This window comes from Podarcis raffonei, chromosome 16, assembly GCF_027172205.1.
Source record: "Podarcis raffonei isolate rPodRaf1 chromosome 16, rPodRaf1.pri, whole genome shotgun sequence".
In the NCBI taxonomy this organism is placed as follows: domain Eukaryota; kingdom Metazoa; phylum Chordata; class Lepidosauria; order Squamata; family Lacertidae; genus Podarcis; species Podarcis raffonei.
This window is the reverse complement of record NC_070617.1, coordinates 18,493,113-18,515,189: the sequence shown is the minus strand read 5'-3', so window position 1 is coordinate 18,515,189 and position 22,077 is coordinate 18,493,113. Positions and strand designations below refer to the sequence as shown.

The window sequence follows — 22,077 nt, the reverse complement described above, 5'->3', positions numbered from 1 at the left end:
CACCATACAATCTAAAGCACTATGATACAACTTCCAACTGTCACTGCTTCCCCCAAAGAATCCTGGGAGCTGTAGTTTGTTAAGACTACTGAGAGTTGTTAGGAGCCACCCCCACCCCCATTACTGTCCCAGAGTAAAATTTCCCAACGTTTCCTGGGAAAAGAGGGATTGATTGTTAAGCCACTCCGGGAATTGTAGGAGGGGAATTGGGATCTCCTAACAAACTCTCAGCGCTCTTATGTGTGATTGCAAAAGGTGGTGGCCAGAATTCCAAGCCGCCTTGACCTCCCCTCTCTCTTCCCGTCCTCCAGAAAACACAACCAACAACTCAACAAGCCAGTCGCGGGCTGTCATTGCTGCAGCGGCCCGACGGAGGGACAACAGCCACAACGAGTATTACTACGAGGAGGCTGAGCATGAGCGCAGGGTGCGCAAGAGACGCGCAAGGTATGCACAAAAGGGGGTGGCTGTGTGTTCCTGTTCGTCCCACAGCAGAGAAGAAACTGAGCTTGGCTTGCCAAGTCCTTATTGTTGACATTACGCACTGTAAACTCCTCGAGGCAGAGTTGTGAAATTTATGGAAATTCTGGGAAATCGTGCAGTGCTGACTTCCCTAGCGAACCTAAACTTGTTTCATCGGTTAAAAATGCATTCGTTTTATAATGGCTTGTGAAATTGTGCTGGTTTTGCACATTTCTGAAATTCACATGGCAACCTTTCCTTCCTTCTGCAAATGTTCTGATCCCTTTTGCTCCTATTCTTTCCCTCCACTCCCTCCTCTCCCCTCGCTGGGGCTTTGAGAGGTGAGCATGCGAAGGGGTCTTTGAGAGGTGAGCATGCAGTCCATGGCTTACCATAACACAGGGCCCCTCTTGTCCTGACAGGCTGGTGGTAGCTGTGGAAGAAGCCTTCACTCATATCAAACGGCTCCAGGAGGAGGACCAGAAAAACCCGCGGGAGATCATGGACCCGCGAGAGGCGGCGCAGGCCATCTTTGCCTCCATGGCCCGGGCCATGCAGAAGTACCTGAGGACCACGAAGCAGCAGCCGTACCACACGATGGAGAGCATCCTGCAGCACCTGGAGTTCTGCATCACACACGACATGACGCCTAAGGTACCAAAGGGAGATCAGAGGGCCAGCCGAGATAAATGGCTGTCTTGTTAATGTTATATAGGATTCTTCTACAGAAACTGCATCGTATCCCACTAAATTATATGTGGGGCAGACCTACTGAAATTAATGGGCCCAAGAGAGTCATGCCCATTAATTTTAATGGCCCTTGATTAGGATTAAGAATGGCATGCAACCTAGAATATCTGGGTGTGGGTATGTGTCCAAGAGTCACAGTTGTTGCTATGCCCTTCTGGCATAGTTAAGGAGAGCTCTCCTGGATCATAACAAGGCTTGGGCCTGGTTCATTGTCCTGACAGCAGCAGCCCATCTCATGGTTGCATATCCCCACCAGCCAGCATTCGGAGATAGACTGCCTCTGAACTTGAAGGTTCAAATTTAGCTCTTTAAAAAAATGGCTTTTCTTCTGTTTCAATAATAATACTCAGCAATTTTCCAAAGTGCCCTTCAACACTGAGGAAACCCAGACCCTAGGCAGTCAGGCGTTAAAGCCCAAGAGCAGAGGCAACCTCCCCCAACTTATGGGGCCTTCAAATGTCTGTCTGGACTCTTATCTCTCATCATCCCTGATCACTAGCTGGGACAGATGGCTTGGGGAAAGGCTGGGTTTATATTTTGACTTTTATTCTCCGTTAATTAATGTGGTAGCCACCTTTTTGAAGTGTAACAGAAAGGTGGGATATAAATATTTTTAGTCATTGCAGGCTCTTGTGTATGTGTGTGGAACCTGACTTCAGGTGTCTGAGCTATAGAGGAGCCAAAAGCGCTTTGCCCTCATTCAGATGGCCTGCCTAACAGGGGTGTTGTCATGGGGTCAAGTCTCAGTGAGGGCAGTAGCTTCCTGCTTGCCCTAGCACTACCACCATTCAAATATATGGTAAAGGGCCAATAAACAGGTTCCCAAATGCTTGTTTGGGCTATAAGCCTGAAAGTTCTAAAGATAACCTGCTCCAGAGACTGTTGGGTTAAAAAAAACCAAAAACACACCAATGGCGCCCCCTAGCAGCGTGAAGCATGATTGCAAGTACTGTTAAAGTTGGCCTACGCTTCTTCTTGGTGACTGCCTCCCCAGGTTTTGCAGCCTGCAAACAAGCGCTAAGCTCTTACAAGCAGGATTTTCGTTTTTGCCATGTGTTAGGCAGTGCAGTTGAATTGGAGTTGGAAGGTGGGGGTTACATATTTCAACTTCAAGTAAAGCTTCATTCATTGGATTGTAGGATATTGCCCTCACATTCAGAGCCAGATTACAGATTCCTTGACATGATAGAAGTCTATTAATGACAAGATGGAAGTTTGCAAAATTATGCAGGGCATATAAAGAGAGGACAGGGGAAACATATTTCTCCCCTCTCTTGCAACACTTGTGGACCCTCAGTGAAGCTGAAGATTTGGGACAGATAATAGCAATAATAATAATTTTATTATTTATACCCTGCCCATCTGGCTGGGTTTCCCCAGCCGCTCTGGGCAGCTTCCAGCACATGTAAAAACATAACGTCAAACGTTTTAAAAGTACTTCTTTGTGGAGTGCATAGTTAAACTGTGGAACTCTCTCCCACAGGAGGCAGTGATGGCCACCAACTTCAATGGCTTTAAAAGAGGGTTGGACAAATTCATGGAGGGAGAGGGCTGTCGATGGCTATGAGCCATGATGGCTGTGCTTTGCCTCCACGGTTGGAGGCAGCAATGCTGTTGAATTCTGGTTGCTGGAAACCAGAGTGCTGTTGTGCTTGGATCCTGCTTGGGGGCTTCTGTTTGGCCACTGGGATAACAGGATCTGGACTCGGCGGGCCATTGGCCAGATCCAGCTGGGCTCTTCCTCTGTTCTTAAGACTTGTCCCTTCTCTCTTTCCTCCCGGCAGGCCTTCCTCGAGCGATACCTGACGGCTGGGCCCACCATCCAGTACCATAAGGACCGCTGGCTGGCTAAGCAGTGGACTCTCGTCAGCGAGGAGCCAGTGACCAACGGCTTGAAGGACGGCGTGGTCTTTGTCCTGAAGCGCCAGGACTTCAGTCTGGTGGTGAGCACGAAAAAGATCCCCTTCTTCAAGCTCTCGGAGGAGTTTGTGGACCCCAAGTCGCACAAGTTTGTGATGCGGCTTCAGTCAGAGACCTCCGTGTGAACTGAATCTGGGGTTTAGGGGCTTGGATGCCAGAGGAGCGATTTGCGACGGGGAGCAGCCCTGGTGCACAACACCTGCTTCATAGGAATTTAGAGGAGATTTCCAAGTTCGGGGTTTGGAAAGAGGTATTTCCACCAAGTTTTCCTTCCTGGAGTTGGGAGTTTGCACCTACAACCTTACATCTTCTGATGCCGCCATCGATGGACTTTTCTTCACAATGCCAGTGGAGGGGTGGGGTGGGTGGATGTGCACCCTTTTTCTCGTACCTCCTTTTTCATATTTTTTTGGTAGCAAAACTCCGAGGAGCCCAGAAGGTGTGCAAGTGGAAAGAATGGTATCTTCCCCACCCTCCCCCGACCCCTGGCCTGGTCCCGAGTGAAGTGATTGAAATTTATGGTGCCAAATTTTAAGGGCTAATTCCGTTCACTGTCTTCACCAGCATCGCCAAACACGGTTGTGGGTCTGAGGAACCTTCTTGAATGTTTGTTTGGTTTTTTTTTTTAAAAAAAAAAGAACACAAACCGACTCTAACCTCACAGTTCTGGCCTTGGAAATATCACCTGATGCTGTTGTAGTGGTTGCCGTCCATCTTCTCTCGTTCTCTGTGCTTGCACAAGACTTTTGCGGAGTCCCACAAAAGCAAATGCCTGTGGATGGTAGGCTTGTATGGCTGCTATTTTTTGTAATCTTCCATCATTCCGTGGCACATGCAAAAAAACCCGCCAAACCCCAACCCAGCCAGCTATCCCGAATTTTTGCAAGTCCGATCTAAAATCATCCTGTTACAACTTCCTCTGGGGTCTTTCTCTGACTCAAGTTTTTAAACACACAAAGACACATTTTGGGGGGAGATGGGGTGAGGTTTTTAAAATGGTGACTTTTTTTTTTAAGATGCTGTTCTCTTTTAAAGGACATCCTGTGTGTTGTAAATAGTTGACTTCTCTAGGGTGACCCAAACTGTCTCCTGGCTGGGTCTTGTCTCCTTGACTCTTCCCTGTGGTTTTGACTCTTGGTTTGACTTGAAAGAAGGCTGTTACATTCTGTAGGACTTGGGTATAAGCTTATAAACTGACCCCCCCCCCTTTCTGGAGTGTGAGAGGCTGCTTCTTTTGCAGAAGCCCCTTTGAAATGAACGGCAGCCCCCACGAGCGGGTGGGGGGGCGTTCCTGTTCATTTTGACAAGGCTTCTGCAGGGAAACTGCCCAGTGGATCCTGCCCTCTTTGAAAACCACAGCAAAATGTCGTGAAATTCAGAGTTCTGGAGCAACCTTGCTCCCTCCACATTGGGGTTTTCCCCCCAGATCCTCACTATTACGTTTTTTAAAATTTTTTATTTTAAAAAAGCAGGTTCTCCCCTTAAAATAGCTGCACTGAAGAAAATTATCCAGTGAGAGAAATGGGCAATTTGCAGCTTTGCTCTTCAAGCAGGCCTGCTTTCTGTCTGTGTTGTGGGGTGGTTTGCCTCCATTCCACCTTGAACAGCTTTGGTGGAGAGACAGAACATCTGGGTGAAGCTGCTGTCTTATCATCCCAGAAAGGAGCCCCCTCCTCCCCTGTTAGTTTCCCCAGGCAACCATCCACCCTGCCTTGAGCTTTCATGCAGCTCCGCCAGCCGCCTCAATGCCTTTTGGGAAATCCAAGAACAAAGATGTTGATTGGCTGCCCCCGCCGCCAGAGCCTGATGAGGTCACAGTGGGCCGTAACTCCCATCGTCCTCTTTGTGCATTAAATGTTTATTGTTCTGTCTGGCTATTTCTTCTGGAAGAAATTCCTCCCCCCTCCCACCTTTGCTACAAGGAATATACCTCAGGAGTTTTTCTGCCGAGGTTCTTTCCATAGCTGCGCTGCAGTTTCAACTTACCTAGGGTTGTTTTTTAAAAAATAAAATTAATTATTAAAAGTAGGTGTCGGGTTGCTCTCAAACTAATTGCAGTGTGAGAGGTGCTCAAGCCTTCTCTTTGTGGGTGGCTCTTCTTGAGGGGGTTTGGTAAGGATGTTGGGGTGAGAAATCTCAAATGGCATCTTTGGCCAGGCTCCTCCACTCCAGCCATTTTAGACTACAACTCCCATCAGCCTCAGCCCATGCAGTTACGCTAGTTGTGGATGATGGGCTTTGTAGTCCAAAACAACTGGAGGGCCACAGCCTGGCTAGGGCTGTCAGATTGTATCACTGTGATGTTTAAATTTTATTTCACTGTGATTTTTTTTAAATGTTTCATTTTTATATATATATATATTTTGAGCACGATCCAGCCAGAAGGTGAAGCACTTTCTCAATTAATTCCCTTTGATTACAGCATCTCTCCTGTTGAAACCAATGTGCAACGCTATGGCTGGATTCTGCCTTTTTAAATTTTAATTATTAAAGGAGGACTTTGAAACGATGTTTCCTTAAGTTGGATCTGTCCGGTTTCGGGTGGGGCCGGGGGTGAGGGGAGTAAGCATTCTAGAACCTTCTTTCCCTGCTGTGATGGAGTCCCACATGCCGAAACAGGAGACTTCCTGATGGAGGCCACTTAGGACCTCTCGGCCACATCTTGGTTTAATGGGCACACCTGAAAATGTGAAGTGCAAACGTGATCTGTTGGCTACAGTCGCGACCGGGGGTGGGCTTGCTGGGGCCAGCTGTAGCTTGCTCCCCATTGGGAAGCCCAGTCTTGCTGATTGTGAAATGGCTTTCAGAAACCTGAAAATGGGGCCTACCTACATTAGTGGGACATTTCCCCCCCGCCCCATGTTGTACTGGTGAAGATTTGGCCCCCTTTTCTCTGCCAGATGGCACCTCCTGTTGCGCCATCTCCTGCCCTTTTTTTGTCTTCATTTTTCTACCTATGATATCTGTTTCACTTCCACCATAAACCTGCTTTAAACTAATGGCAACATCTCCCCCCCCACAACCCCTCCTGTATGGCTTAGCCTACAATCTGGCACTGGTGGGTGCTAACACCTCTTCCAGAGCAGCCGAAAGGTGACCTGAGAGCAACGTAGCAGCCTCTTGAACCCCAACTGCAGCCTTCACCAATCTGATGCCCTTTAGATGGTTTGGATTGGGGCTGATGGGAGTTGTAGTCCTAAACATTTGGAAGGCACTAGATTGGTAAAGTCTGGTGGGTTCTCTGTAGCCTCTGGCTGGGTTGGGTCCTGCACCTGTTTAATGAGTTCAGGAAGTCTTAGTTTACTCTTAGAGCAGTGGTTACCAAACTTGGGTCTCCATCTCCCACCATCCCTAACTAGCAAGACCAGTGGTCAGAGATGATGGGAACTGTAGTCTATCAACAGCTGAAGGCCCAAGTTTGGGAAACACTATCTTAGAGGAAGCAAGAGCTGGTTCTGTATGTACATGTGTGCAGGTGAGCCCATTTCTTAAGAGGCTTCCGGCATGTTATGTAGTGATCCATTTGTGTAGTAATAATTCTCTTGTCTTGGGCGATGTGCTTTCTCTGGCTGGTGGCTGGTCGCATCCTCCTAGGGGTGGTTGCCACTTCATGGCAAAAGCTCAAAGCGAGCCAGAAGTCACAAAATGCTCACAAGCCCAGGCAAGCACCAAGTTTGTGGCAACACATCTTCGGTGCTTCTCTTCCATTAAGGTGGAGAGATCTTGAATATACAGTGGTCTTTCCAACCTGGTGCTCCCTTGCTGGTTTGGCCTGCCATTCCTGTCACTCCCAGGCTGCCGTTCTGTGGTCCTGCTCACATTGCACAACTGTGATGGCTGGGGCTGATGGGAATTGTAGTCCTGCTGGCAGAGCTGGGGAAAGCGGATTTAACCTGTCCCTGCTTGTATCTCTGATCTTGGCCTTCCAGGTGTGACTTCACTGCCATTTCACATTGTCACAGACGAAACCCTTCCGGCTTGATCGCAAGTAGTGGTTTGGCAAGAGGACATAGTTTCAGTGGCAGAAATACCACCCACTCCCCCTCTCATATTGAAAATGTAAAATAGAAACTTCTTCCCCCCTGCCTCAAACACACACTGAATTTAGGAAAATACTTTTTTGTTTCTTTTTTAAAGACAGAGTTGGAAAAACCTTGTGCATGCGTGTAGAAAATTGTAAAATGTAAAATTGTTTTTTAATATATAAAATTTCGTTTTTACAGTTTGCAGTGGTACTAAGCATTATTGCAATGTTAGTAAGGTTTTTTTTTCATAAATCTAGGAAGTAAAACTGTACATTTTTTAAAAAAAATAAAATAAACACCTTTTGGAACTTTTGAAATTCCTTTATCCCCACCCCCTCTTTCCAATATTTACAGGAGAGGTGTGAGATTGAAATGTGTTTCTAGCTCAGCCGAAGTCCCCTTTGCAAGTTAAATGTGGAAACTCCAATCTGACCCCTGATAAATATCAAGGACTGTTCTGCTGAGAAATGTGAGGCAGAGTGGATGATAACAGAAGCACTGCAAATCAACTTTCACAGATAAGAGGCTGGCAGGTGATAACCTGCCTAGAGCCATCCAAAGAGTTTAGTTGTGGAACTGGCATTTCAGGTTCCCCATTCACAACACATACTGGTGTCTCTGATTGATTCGTTCATCATTAAAATCACTGTGATAGAAATGGGGTTCTGAGTGGGCCTGAATCTTAGGTAGCAAGTGGCTGGGAGTGGAAATCTCCTTTGCCATTTTGCCCTTGTTTGATTCGGTTACAGCTGTTCCTACTGCTTCTTAAAATCCACAACAGCAAACTACGACTCTTTCCCCCAAGCCGCAGGCTGCTCTGAATGCTTCTGCTGACTGCTCTTGTTGCCGTCACTCAGGGCAAAATGCAGCACATTAATGGCTTAATTAAATGCCATTATGGGCAGAGTGCATCTCTCTGGGAAGAGGTGGTGGAGCAGGAAAGCAATTGATTGGAAGGTCGCTTCGCTGAGCACAGTGGCTGCGCTGCAATTGTTGCTGTCAGAGTATGCTGTTCAGTCCGCTGTCTCTTTGCTATCTGAGACAGAATGCTGGGTGAATTCCCTTTTTTTAAAAAAGGGATGTTTTATTTTATAAAATGGATATACTGTTGGCTTGCAAAAAAAGAAAGAAAAAAAGACAAACCTCAAAGCGGTTTAAAAGAGGAAGAAAACAATAAAATTATCAGTGAAAGCAACTGCATAAAACAGTCAAGTACTAATTAAAAACAGATTGAAGCTCCTGTAAACGTTCTGTGTATCTGGGTTGGCTTGTCTAAACAAAAGTGTGTTTTGCAAGCACTGAAAAGAGCACAGTAAAAGGATCCGCCTGATGTCAATAGGAAGGGCGTTCCAAATTTGAGGATTTCTATAACAAAATTCATATAAATGCGGAATGAGCACCCGTGGCACCCGTATCAGTTCCCGTTCCACAGATTAAAGCAGTCAAGTGTGCATATGTTAAGGTAATCTGGGTAAAACTGGTCCCTAAGTGTTGGCATTTGCCTGTCTTTTCTTCCAGCAGTTGGAAGCCAAGCACATGGGTACATCAACTTTTGCCGACCTGGAGTCCTGCAGATAGTCTGGACTCGCAACTATCGTCTGCCCCAGCAGTTAGTACAAACTGGCCATCATGCCAGGGAGTTCTGGGAGCTGGGAGTCTAAAACATCTTGGAGGGCTGACAAAGGCTGTGTACTGAAAATGTGGCAATTGAGGGTGTTGTGCACTGCGTACTAGTAGCGCACAAGCCAGTGCTACTCTGCCCTGTGCTCTGAAAGATGAGTGCTCAATTGTGGGGTTTTTGCCTAATACTTAACAGGGGTGTTTTGCCCCGCAGAAAGGAATTAATTTTCAGCTAAATAAACTGTAATTTTGGTGATAATATCAGCAATAAAGGGTTTATAATACAAAACCCAAAAGCACGAGGGGAGGAGTTGAAAAAGAAAAGAGCTCTCATCCATGCTGGCAGATTTACTGAAGCTGGAAAAAAGATATCCCTAGAGGAATTTAGGATCAGCCTTAAAAGGCTGTTGTCAAAGCAGTCTTTTTATCTATTGCTTATCACACGAAACAATGGAAATTCAATTAATTCCTGCTTCTACACATCTTTACACCCTCCAGTGACTGTGCTTATAATAGCTGGATTGCAACTGCAAGGATCTCCGAGCAGCCTTGAATGCCATGTTACTGAACTCACTGGTTTGCTTGCTCTGCAAGAGTATGTCCCATACAGATTTTTTTCAATCCAAGAGGGCTTCTATTCTGTTGGCTAAATATTTGAAGACCCTTAAGAGAAGCATTGCTGGATCTGGTCAATGGCCCATCTAGGCGAGCAGCCTGTTCTCCTAGGGGCCAGCCACGTGCCTCTGGGAAGCTTTGCAAGCAGGATCTGAGCACAAGAACACTCCTGTGGTTTCCAGCATATCATGCCCTGAAGGCTGGCTTGGGGGTTGTTTCTGAAGCCTAGGACTGCACCATCCCTGCGCTCAGCAAGTGGGAGAAGGGGGCCCTACACGAGGATGCATTTTGAAATCCCACATGTACATCTATATGCATACAGAACCCCTTCTCAAGTGTGCCAAATGTGGCCAGTGGGGGCTGGCTACCAGGTGCAGTGGGAGTTGGGGCTGGCTGCAAATTCCTCACAAATAGTTGTAAGGTGTTTATGGGATTTATGGATTATCTGAACCCCACTTGCCTGCAGCTCATAGTGAGCACGTGGAATGTCATGCTCATATATATGTATTTATGTACATGTCCGTTGCTCAGGGGAAAAAATCTTTATATTGACATCAATGTTTGGACACTCTTATACAAACTTTACTACTATTGTTTAGCTCCAAATTATGCACTTAGGTTGGGTAGAAGGGGTGGATGAAGATGTTTAGTTTGTCCCCCTTCTCTCTTCCATTTGCAACCCAAAAGGACAAGTTTTTGCAAATATCAACACAATAAGAAAAATCACTAAACATAAATGTACAGAGGGGCACCATCCCATCCCTAATTCTTATTACCAAAGTATAGAATCAGAGTTGGAAGGGACCCTGAGAATCATCTATCCCTGCAATGCAGGATTTAATAAATTTAATACAGTGGTACCTTGGTTCTCGAACTTAATCCAGTTTAGAAGTCCGTTCGACTCCCAAAATATTTGAAAACCAAGTTGCGGCTTCCAATTGACGCAGGTGCCCCGGAAACAATAGCCGACAGCCGCACTAGACGTTCAGCTTCCGAAAAACGTTCAAAAACTGGAACGCTTCTGGGTTTTTGGAGTTCGGGAGCCAATTTGTTCGTTAACTAAGCCATTCAAGAACCAAGGTGCCACTGTATTTAAATTTTTATTTTAATATTGTCACCCCAGTGATGTTGTTACACTTGTGTTTGTTTAGTTTGTGTTCGTGTATAATAAAAATGTAACAATAAAAAAGAAACGCCGGCTATCTGCAGACCTAACTGCCAGGTAAGAGAGTACAATCATCAAGACCAATAACTCCCACAAGCCAACCTTTTCTGAGCCAAGGCAAAAGCAGGGCTGCGTCTCCTCAGGAAGAAGTGGAGAAGGTGTGCTAGAATGAAGAAGAATATTCAGTAGCTGGGGGAAATAAATTAGTGTTTTTGTCCCTGAAGAAAGAGCACTTGTTGAAAAATGTGGGCACATTGGCTAGTTTATAAATATCTGGCTTTTTAAAAAAAGATCATTCAAAAATTCAATAAATGCTTCCTCTTGCACTCATGGATTGACCCCTCAATCGTGTGTGTGATCTCATGCGGGGCTCCAATCCTACTTTAAGGTAAACACATGCCATAATTAAAATCAATAGTATGAATTGAAGCAACTGCTTCAAGGCTCCCATATGTTGGTAAAATGTGTTGGAAAGAAGAGCTTTTCAGCTGCCCTGTATAAAAGGAACTTGGATGGGCCTCCTGGGTTAGGGAAGTCCACATTTTGCCTGAGCATCTGGCTGGTGGCCCTGTGCGCTTGAAGCCTCTTCGTTATCATTTATAGTTGGTACTTTCACCATTTCCAGAGGCTCCTCGGGAATTGGCTTGAAGGCCTGTGGGGGGAGGAGAACAAAGGAATGCAAAAGCAGAAACGATAAAATCCCCCTTCCTAGAAACATGGGAGGCACTTGTGGCTATGTTGGAACACAAATGGTCCGTAAATATATAATTATTGATTTGAACCACTTCTTGAGGCAGTCTTGCTTGAAAACTGGAACAGAAGGGTTTTGAAAATGAACATACACCCCTCGTGTCGTTACTCCTTTTCTACATGGCTCTTTTTCACAAAAGTGCTATGATGCCTTTCTACCATAGTTTGAAAGGAAGCAGTGGTTGGGTCCCTCCTTGCCAGGGGTAATATAAAGCCAAATTACCTCAGGATTCAGCTGCGTTGCCTCTTCTGGAATAGGGAAGTCGGAATCTGCAAATCAAAAGTTAAAGATTGACAATTATCTACAACAGCTGTGGGTAAGTTTTGGCCTTCCAGGCATTGCTGAACTACAACTCCCATCAGCCCCAGCAAGTATGGCCAAGGGCATGGGATGATGGGAGCTGTAGTTCAGTGGCACTTGAAAGGCCAAAGCTTCCCCACACCTGATCTGCAGTCAGCCCTCAGCTCTGAGCATCTCCCATCTCCAGTGATGGGTTATACTGGCCTGCCTTTGGAGGCTGTTGTCAAGGTTGTTGAGGTAATTTAGGCAGAATGAATTTCAAGGTGCTCTGTAGAGGCTTAGCAATGTAATAAAACATGGCTCTACTGGACTTGTTAAAAAAGCTCTGCATGGATATTTTCATACCTGATGATTCAATGATAGATACTGTCCTGCTATGGCTTCCTATGGAGAGAGAGAGAGAGAGAGAATATATTCATTTAGTAATACTGAGAATAAAACTTGTGTGTGTGCACAGCAGGGAAGATGAAATGCAAGATCTAAAAATAGACTGTATCTATTTTTAAATCCTTGAAGAATTTAAGAGAATCAGTTTAGTTATTCAACTGCCAGAAAGTTTCATAGCGCGGTGGGCAGAATATTCCTTGAGTGATAACATCAAGGCATTGTGAATTTGCAACGAAGGATGAACTCTGTGACACTAGGTGGCACAGCACAGCATATCTGTCAACCTGATGCCCACCAGATGTTTTTGCTGGCAACTGTTGGCTTCACCCAGTGTGGTTCTTGTGCTAGTTGGGACTAATGGAAGTTGTAGTGTCGAGGAAGCGGAGTTGTAGCACACGCTCATGTCCACCCACCAGGGGGCTCTGTAACTCAAAGGCTCTCCTTCCACCTCCACCCTTCCTAAGGATTGCCATTTTGGCCACAATCACACCAAGAATTATGGGAGCTGTAGTTTGCTAAGGGCAACGAGAGTTGTTACGAGACCCCTAGAAGAGGCGGACTTAGGGCAGAGCCTTCGGGGCACCACAGGGGGCTCCGCAGCTATGAGCTAGAATGGAAGATGAGAGGCGGAGGGGGGCACCAAATTGTTATGTTGAACAGGGTGTTGCTGAAATCTCAGACCTGCCCCCCAGGTCCGCTACTGCCCCATGTCCCCTTGTGGAGCTACAGTTGCCAGAGTGGTTTAACAACCAATCCCTCTTCTCAGGGAACTCTGAGAATTGCAGATCTGGGAAGAAAATAAGATGCCTCCTAATGACTCAGCGTTTCCGTGCACTGCTCTGGTTCGCCAGAAGCGGCTTAGTCATGCTGGCCACATGACCCGGAAGCTGTACGCCGGCTCCCTCGGCCAATAAAGTGAGATGAGCACCGCAACCCCAGAGTCGGCCACAACTGGACCTAATGGTCAGGGGTCCCTTTACCTTTACCTTTTACCTAATGACTCTCAGGGCCCTTAACAAACAAATTGACAGGAAGCCATGAAGTTTCTTTGCTAAGCAAATGAAGCACCAAGTCTCACCTCTTCCTCTCTTCCTTCTGTACATGAGGAACAGGATCAGCAATAGGACCAGAACGAGCAAAAGTGGAATTAAGTACTTAGCGTACAAGAATGTTGATGCTCCTTGATTGAGAGTTGAAGGATCTGGAGTAACAGAGTGAATAAGAGTGAATTTCAGATTACATATGGCAACCAAAATTTGCTGGGTGTTGTAAATATCTCCTGATGGACACTGCAACGCCCATCAGCCACCACCAGAATGTCCATATCGCCATGCTGGCTGGGGCTGATGGGAGCTGTGGTCTAAAATGGCCAGTGGGCACCAGGTTGGTGAAAGTATCCCTAAGGTATCCGGGCCACAAACCACTCAAGCTCTTTAAGGAGGGTTTAAGCAGTGGGAGACCACAAGTACCAAGGAATTTCTCCTGTGCATGGCTCATTTAAATGCACGACTGTTGTACCAATAATGGTCCACCAGGTATTGCTGCTAAGCTGGTTTCTTTTGGACTCTGAACTCTCCCACTTCCTTTGCTCGTAGGCTGTGGCTCAAATGATGCATTTCATGGGATTCCATTACAGTGGTACCTCGGGTTAAGTACTTAATTCGTTCTGGAGGTCCGTTCTTAACCTGAAGCTGTTATCAACCTGAAGCACCACTTTAGCTAATGGGGCCTCCTGCTGCTGCCACGCCGCCACCACACGATTTCTGTTCTCATCCTGAAGTAAAGTTCTTAACCCGAGGTACTATTTCTGGGTTAGCGGAGTCTGTAACCTGAAGCGTATGTAACCCGAGGTACCACTGTATTATTTCCTTTTAGACTTTTCTTTAAAGCCGAAGCAGTCCTGAGCAATCGGGGTCTCAGGGCACCAGACTGTCACTGTTTTGAGATGGGAATCATATACAGTGGAACCTCGGTTTTCGAACGTAATCCGTTCTGGAAGACTGTTCAACTTCTGAAGCCTTCGAAAACTGAAAACTCAATACGGAAGCCTCAATACAATAAAGAAACTCAAAACAGAAGCCACCTTGGAAGTTTGACTTCCGAGGCGCATTCGAAAATGGAAGCATTTACTTCTGGGTTTATGGTATTTGGGTTCCAAATGGTTTGTTGACGGAGACGTTCGAAAACCAAGGCTCCACTGTAATGGCAAATTCTGGTTGCACATTTATCGGCAGGCAGAAGAAGCCCTTCCCAGCGGAGGAAGGCTGGGTGGATGGATGGAAGGAAGAGACTGCTTAACCTCTTCCCTGCTGGTCATTTCCCAGCTCAGAATCACCCTCCCCAATCCACTTTTTCATCCACAGATGAAATTCATGAGGAAGCTACAGAAACCCAGAATTGTTGATTCCTCATTGGGAAGGGCCATTCTGAGCTGGAAAAGAAGCAGTGCGAAAGCAGTCTCTAAAGTTTCTGGTAGCCTGAGCTTGTCTAGGATAATTTTAGGATTTTTAAAATACCACCCCGCTACCCAGAAACAAAATATGGGTTTGTGTTTTGGGGCAAGTGGGGTGGGTTTTTGAGGTGCCTGATGTCACTCAGGTGTGAACATTCCATGACATCATGCCCACTAAGCCAATAGTAAGAGATGCAGGGAAGAGTGGCATTCTCTGTAGCCAGGCAAGATATAACCACTAACAGTCACATTTTAAGTCTCTTGGGAATAGACTGCCACTCTCCCCCCTGTTTTACAAGGCAGTGTTGATGTGGGCTTCTGTGCGTCTCCCTTGTGGAAATTCAATATGGCAGCTTGCCTCACCATGGCAGTGATCTCTCAGGGAAACAGTGCTGGAGTTTTGACTCTGCTTGTTGCGCACAGTGCAGGTGTAATCCCAGGTTTGATCTGGGGGCTTCTGAGTGATGTGTAGAGATGGCCCCTCAGAGAGAACCGTCCCCATTTCAGAAGTCGACCAGGCGTAAGTCACGTCCTCTCCTTCCCCTCCAGTTACCACACAGTTCAAGGTGACATTGCAGGTCCCATTCACTGAGTGTATGGTGATGGTTGGCTTCAGCAGCCTTCCTTCGGGAGAGAAAAGTAGGAGATTCAGTCACTTTATGTGTTGGACAAAATCATAAGAGCTGTTTTTGAATAACGAATCCATTTCATACTTGGGGCATTGTGGTAAAACTGATATGCTGGAGCAGACCAAATGTCAACATAGGACAGTGGGCAGACAAGAGACTTCATGAAATCCTCTAAACAGCCCATGCACAATGTTTGCTTGGGGCATTGTGGTAAAACTGATATGATGTGCGGGGTATAAATAATAAAATATTGTTATTATGCCCTCAGCACCTGGTAGGCAGGGATAGACTGCCTCCGAAAATGGAGGTTCTGTTTAGCTATCATACCTAATATTTAGTGACTGATAAGACTCTCCTGTAGGATGAGATAGATTATTAGCTTTGTGCTCATCAACTTATAGGCCACATTCACATCATACATTTAAAACACTATGGTAAAGGTAAAGGGACCCCTGACTGTTAGGTCTAGTCACGAACGACTCTGGGGTTGCGGCGCTCATGTCGCTTTATTGGCCGGGGGAGCCGGTGTACAACTTCCAAGTCATGTGGCCAGCATGACTAAGCCGCTTCTGGCGAACCAGAGCAGCGCACGGAAACGCCGTTTACCTTCCTGCCAGAGCGGTACACCTATTTCTCTACTTGCACTCTGATGTGCTTTCGAACTGCTATGGTACCACTCTATAAACAGTCAGAGGTTCCCCCAAATAATTATGGCAACTGTTGTTAGGGGCACTGACAGTTGTTAGGAGGCCCCTATAAACCTCTCGGAGTGACAGTTCCCCCAAGTTCCCTGTGAAGAGGGATTTACTGTGAAACCACTCTGTGAATTGTAGCTCTTGGAGGGGAATTGGGGGTCTCCAACACACACATCTGGCACTTACTGCCTTGATATTCTGTTTCGCTCTTTACAGTAGGGTCAGGCAGTGTAGTGATGATACCCAAGACTCCATTGGAGGGGTCTGTTCTATTATAAGTTGGCCACAATGTGAAGGACTCGTTTTGTTGCTGTGTCGCGTTGACAAACTCAGCTTGGAGATGTTTTGTTTGGCCATCTTTGGAGGGATGTTCTGATTCCTCTACTTGATGAGCTAGATTAAGAAAGGAAGGAATGTTAACGATGGGGATGTCTCGAATATGCCTTCTGATGAAGCAGAATGTTTGATTGTTTGTTTGTTTCATAAAATTAGAACATTGCTTGATCGCAAACAGAACCAAAACTCTCAGAGTGGTTTACAACAATAATAAAACAAATAAAATTATCAGAAAAAACTGTCCAAAACAACAATAAACACAGAAAAACCAGCAATAAACTAAAAACAGATTTAATGATGACAATAATAATAATAATAATAATAATAATAATAATAATAATAATAAATTATTCATACCCCCACCCATCTGGCTGGGTTTTCCCAGCCACTCTGGGCGGCTTCCAATAAAATATCAAAAATACATTAAAAGATTAGTCATTAAAAACTTCCCTAAACAGTACCCTAAAAGTCAGGTAGTTGTTTATTTCCTTGACATATGATGGGAGGGCGTTCCACAGGGCGGGCGCCACCACCGAGAAGGTCCTCTGCCTGGTTCCCTGTAGCCTCACATCTCGCAGTGAAGGAACCGCCAGAAGGCCCTCGGAGCTGGACCTCAGTGTTTGGGCTGAACGATGGTGGTGGAGACACTCCTTCAGGTATACTGGTCCAAAGGCGTTCAAGGTCAGCACCAACATTTTGAATCGTGCTTGGAAACGTACTGGGAGCCAATGTAGGAGTGTGAGCTCCGACAGTCCAAAGTTAATTGGAAAGCTTTTCCCATTTCCTTCCTCCTTGCAGAGAAATATTTGAGGTCAATTTGGGAGAGTCAAAAAGGCTTCAGGATTGCTCTCCTGTACTGTGGTTTATGAACATTTATTCCATGTTTGAGATCTTAGAATTCTTATAACTGGTTCCATAACAACACACAGCATTCCCAAGATGCATTTGGGCAGCGCCCCATATGTTAAACTTCAGCCATGTTTTGAAAGCTGAGAATATGGGAGAGTTTCCATCCGAGTTTATACCAGTGGTAGAAACCAGCCAATCCACCAACCAAACGGCCGGCCGATCATTAAACGAAGTACAAAATATAAAGTAACACAACCTCGGGAGAACCAAATATTAATTATTAAACATGACAAGCTAGAAACTAATAGTCATAGCAGATCTGAGAGCTGTGACAACGTTCAGATATGTTACTGCCTGTTTGGTAATAGATTAATTAGAGTCCTCAAGGAAGATGATCAAAAGGTTCTCTTTAAGGATTGACCATACTGGATGTGCAGCAAAAATTCTCCTCACCACATGGAGGGATGATACTATCCACTTCAGCTATCCCAGAATGAGGGAGCTGGTTGGCAGTTTGGCCAGCTGCATGGGCTGAGTAGGGATCTAACAAGGGGACTGCCTTCCCCTCCAGAGATGCCAGTTTGCCCCCAAGATTGAGGGGGCCGGGCGCATGTTGTGTGCATGAGACACCACTCACATCACACATCGTGCACGCGTTACCTCATGTACATTGCGTGTGTGCAAAGCGCCTGTGATTCTGGAGGAGCTAGACACTGGAGCTGCAACACTCAAGTGTTGAGGGCTGCCTCAAGATTGGGCCCCCCCTAAAACAAATGTTGAGGGGGTCAAGGTGTCTTTGACCCCCTAGAGTTAGCGCACCGGTCCCCCTCTTTTTCAGGCAAGGAATACCATCCCCCTCTGGCTGCCCATCTTTGTACAATTCAAGGGGGTGAAGTGACCATTTTCCTAAAGCAACAGTCCCTGCAAAAGTGGGATGGCAAGATCCTTCTCCTGGGTATCCAAGTGGGCAGGATCTCTTTGGTACCCAATACTCTTTTGTTGCAAGAATGCAAGTCAGCTATTTCTGAAAACAATGAGTGCTGGGGAGCCCCTGGCACATTAGCTGTGTGAATATTCTCACCTCAATTAAAACTATCTTAATGCAAGGAGGTGGGATTGGCGGGGATTTGCAGAGCGAAAGCTGGCAGCTTTGCCAGCTGGCTCATTAACTTCTCTTTAATGTTCCTGCTTTGAGCAGCACCCCTGTGATCCTGAGGCCACTCGGGGGCCCACATTTCCGTACTTGGAAGGCAACTCTTGTTCTTTGCAAAGCCTCGCCTCTTCCCCATATGCAAAGCAGAGATAACTCAGTACTCCTAAGAGGGCTGCACGGAGAGCATGCAGCTTTCTAAAGCTTCTTTGTTTGAAATTTGTTTGAAATTTCCCTGGAACAAATGCACACACAGAGACCTAAAAGCAGGACATTGTCCTCAGCACTAATACTACAGCATCAGCGGTCCATTGACCCCATTGCTCTTGAAAAGTTCTTGAGAAGTTCGGATTTGAAAAAAGGAAAAACCAGCAGATTTCTACACATTAGGGTTTGAATGAAGATATGTTTGCAAGTTTGTGAGCCGTATAAGAGTGTGAGAAGATGGCTGGATCAGACCCATCTAGTCCGGCATCCTGTTCTCACAATGGCCTTCCAAGTGCCTCTACTGGGAGGTCTGCAAGCAGGATCTGAGCACAAGACCACTTTCTTCTCCCCACTTGCAAATTCCTGGCAAGTGCTTGTTAAGTGTGTGGGGAAGGGGGTGTGACGATCACACAGGGTCCCCAGATGTTTGATGGTCTATTGATCCCTGTGCCACCACTATGATCACTTCCCCTCTGCCACCAACCCGTTTCTCTCGGTTACACAGCGAGTCCAGACAGTTGCTAACATTAAAACAAATAATCAAGTTTATTTTATAAGCATGAACAAGTTTATGGTTTCAGTTAATTTTTCTTGTCAGTTTCTTATCCTTAGTTTCTATACCGGCCTATACCTTCCTAATAACTGCTAATTGATTATCCCAACTGACTCCTCCTATCAGTTTCTCTCACTCTCTCACATCAAAACTCGACCAACCCACAGACTTATCCTTCCTCTTCCTTCTCCAACTCCCAACTGACTTTCCAACAACTCCAACTCTAACTCCTCCCCTTGGGTTCCCACTAGCCAATCACCACTTCACACTCATTTAACCCTTTCCTTGTGACCCACCTAGGAGGGCAAACGCCACAGGGGGTCATACTGGAAAGCTGGAAATTCAAAGGCAGCTCCCATTTGGCTCCATCTGCATGTCACGAACCAGCGACAGAGCAGCAATGGGGCTTTGGGTTGCTTCCTTTATTCTTGCACAGATCTGCTCCGGCCTGCATGCCTGGGCTTATTGCAGTTTGTTGCCGTTACAAAACAGCAGTCCCACAAAACCACAAACGTTTCTTTTTTGGGATTGTTTGCTGCCTCATTCCAGCCTGGCATATGGAGGAGGCTGATAAGAGGGCATGTTGAAAAACCACCATCTTCAGTCTTTAGGATGAACCTTACATTTAAAGCACGACCAGTGTTTAAAGCACATGGAGTCCACCAAAGAACGTTGGGAACTGTAGATTGCCAGGAATTATAGTTCTGTGATAAGAGAAACTACGGTTCCCATAATTGTTTGGTGGAAGTCATGTGCTTTAAATGTGCATTGTTAAATGTGCATTAAATGTAGCCCTATTTTACCTCCTCCTTTACCTCCTCCTTTCTTAAATTGTAGCTAATGGCTGAAATGGAATACATGTTTTTTTAAAAAAAACAAACCAACCCCGAGCAGCAGCAGGGTTTCCAGAGGAATCTCTGGCCTGAGCAACGGACAATCAAATCAAAATTAGACACCCCACATGGCTTTTTAAAGGAAAGGAGAGAAAATGTGCAATATTTGAAATATCAGGTTGTGAAGCTGAGTGCTTTTTACACCTTATTTCATTTTTAAGGTGCAAATCTTTAAAAGACAAACAATTAAATTTGCAAGCAGATTCCAGCTGTGAAATTTTGGAGGAATTACCCCCTCCTGCTCAAAGTGATTTTGGTGTTTAATCAACCACTCCCACATGAACAGCTACCCACAAAGCACTTTGCACTCTCTCAGAGGGCTACTTGCTCTGGGAATCCGAGTCAGGTTTGCACAACTAAAGTGGACTAAAGTACTCTGTTGCAACAAATCCGCTTTTGTGGGAACCCAAAGCAACTTTAACCAGAAGTGTTGCCATCCAGCTCCCATAAGTGGGAGTTGTCACTTCCATTCTGCTGCAACTTAAAAGAATAATAATAATAAAATCTGTGCTTGTAGTTGTAACAACCTTAGGTAAACCACTTTGTGAGGTCTGCCTGAAAAGTACCATATATTGTAAGTAAATAATAGGACATATAATCTCTGTGTATGCAAGTCAGGAAGGATGCTCAGATACATAACCTCCCCACCAACCCCAGAATGAGTGCTCATGAGAAAGCAGGCCTTTTCTATCCTTCGTTGAAAGCAAATCAGGATGTACGCTTAGTGAACAGGTCATCACACTGCCTGCCTGTCCCATGACTATGTTTTCTGGACCTTCTGATTGGACAGCTCCCTCCCTTTGAGAGTCAGTGAACCCAAAGATCCTCCATTGCCTCAGCCCAGCTGCCTCCACTTCCCCTCTGATGTGTGGGCGTTGAACCACTGCGCAGCGTATTTCCCAGGATTCTTTGGGGGAAGTGGTATAAGACCCCAAAGTGCTGATCCATGCTAGAAGTCCTCCTGCCGGTCAGATGTTCTTAAACCACCACCACTGTCCCTGTCTTTTCCTGTTCTGCAGCTGAGTGTAGAGACAGAACTCAGCCAGATAAAGGAATTGGGCTGGTTGCCTTTTGGAAAGCACATGTCCTACAATCCTGTGAAGTTTCTGACTTCAGAACTCACCTGTCAGGGGAAATAGCAGTACAATCCAAAGCCATCCTCCATGGGTCTGCATTGGAGTCTGTTTTCTGTGGCTGATTCTAGAGCAAAACCTTGTGAACAATTTAGAAAGCAGCAGCTTCCTCCTTTTCTATCTCCGCTTCCTCTTAACTAGAGAGTTAAAAAGAAGAAATGCTGTAGAAATACTACAGATGATGAAGGCAGGCCAGGATTCGCAGGGTGTGGACATTTGTTTTCTTGAACTTTTTTTTTAAAAACACACACACGCCAAAAGCAGCCTTCCTCCAGGAAGTTTCAATGGCCATGTAAACACACAAAGCTGCTAACGGGTAATGAGTCAAATAATCAGTCCCTCTGTATTGAGAGCCAGTGTAGTGTGATGGTTAGAGTGTTGGACTAGGACTTGGGAGACCAGGGTTCAAATCCCCCACTCAACCATGAAGTTGGGAAGCCAGTCAATGCTCCCAGCCTCACCAAATTATAGGGTTGCTGTAGGGATTAAATGAGGAGAGACCTGTCTGTGTCACCTTGAGTTCCTTGGATGAAAGAAGGTAGGATATAAATTCAATCCATTATTCTGCAAGTGATTAATGGGTTGAATTCCTTCTAGTTTAATGGCGAATTTTGGATATAGCAGAGATGTAAAAGATTTGGATTACAGTATTATAAAAGATGCAGGAGGAAATGATTAACAATAGGACCCACAAAGGGGAGGAGGGAAGTCCAGGAGATTCTGTGGAATGTTGACTTTATGTTGTATGTTGGATATGTGATTGTCAAATTTGAAAAACCAATTAAAAAAATATATCAATCAATTAATTGTCTGCTCCAACTACCTGAGGCTCTCCAAGATCTCCCTCATTACCAACTCCTTGAGATCCTTTTTTAGATGGAGCTTTCTCCATCCCAAGCCTGCATTCTGCTGCTAAGCACTGTGTTCTCCTCTCAGCAGGAGAAGTGGCAGGGAAACGGCTGGCTTAATATTTTTTCTGTGATTTTTCTGCTGAAGCTCTGCCTCTGCTGCCCAGCAGCTTTTTGATTTGCAGCGGAAAAGATCCAGGGGAGAGGAAGTTTGTGTATTAAAATAAGTGGAGGGAAAGGGTGAAGTTGTCCGTCTCTCATTCTTGGAGGAAGAGGAAGAGAAAGAGAAATTGTATATAAGATCCCCCCTGGAGGTGCTAAGTGTCAAAGTCGGTGT

At 45.7% G+C, this 22,077-nt stretch overlaps 2 protein-coding genes across 5 annotated transcripts in view; one reads left to right on the top strand and one right to left on the bottom strand.

The window, feature by feature from the left end:
• VANGL2 (VANGL planar cell polarity protein 2) overlaps window positions 1-5,638 on the top strand; it is a 40,972-nt gene extending 35,334 nt beyond the window's left edge. For all 4 annotated transcript variants that reach the window (XM_053369155.1, XM_053369157.1, XM_053369156.1 and 1 more), the window contains 3 exons: window positions 312-447; window positions 885-1,116; window positions 2,997-5,638. In XM_053369155.1, coding sequence (XP_053225130.1) covers window positions 312-447; window positions 885-1,116; window positions 2,997-3,257 — 629 coding nt within the window. In that variant the 3' untranslated portion in view covers window positions 3,258-5,638. The remainder of the gene's footprint in view (window positions 1-311; window positions 448-884; window positions 1,117-2,996) is intronic.
• Window positions 5,639-10,911: 5,273 nt separating this feature from the next.
• Window positions 10,912-21,066, bottom strand: LOC128403891 (SLAM family member 5-like). The gene is made up of 7 exons (XM_053369037.1): window positions 20,883-21,066; window positions 15,958-16,164; window positions 14,811-15,071; window positions 13,074-13,196; window positions 11,954-11,992; window positions 11,531-11,577; window positions 10,912-11,209 (listed from the first exon to the last, which is right to left on the bottom strand). Exons 1-7 carry the CDS (start codon window positions 20,932-20,934, stop codon window positions 11,084-11,086), a joined length of 855 nt encoding a protein of 284 aa, XP_053225012.1. The 5' UTR covers window positions 20,935-21,066; the 3' UTR covers window positions 10,912-11,083.
• Between the last annotated feature and the right edge of the window lie 1,011 nt (window positions 21,067-22,077).

Bases quoted from the DNA above. Each gene is read 5' to 3' on its own strand.
- LOC128403891 (XM_053369037.1), bottom strand. From the start codon at position 20,934: ATGCAGACCCATGGAGGATGGCTTTGGATTGTACTGCTATTTCCCCTG. The intron at 15,072-15,957 runs GTAAGTGCCAGA...TCTCTCCCGAAG, and splicing joins CGAAACAGAATATCAAGGCA to GAAGGCTGCTGAAGCCAACC. The intron at 11,993-13,073 runs GTGAGACTTGGT...CTCTCTCCATAG, and splicing joins CAGAAGGAAGAGAGGAAGAG to GAAGCCATAGCAGGACAGTA.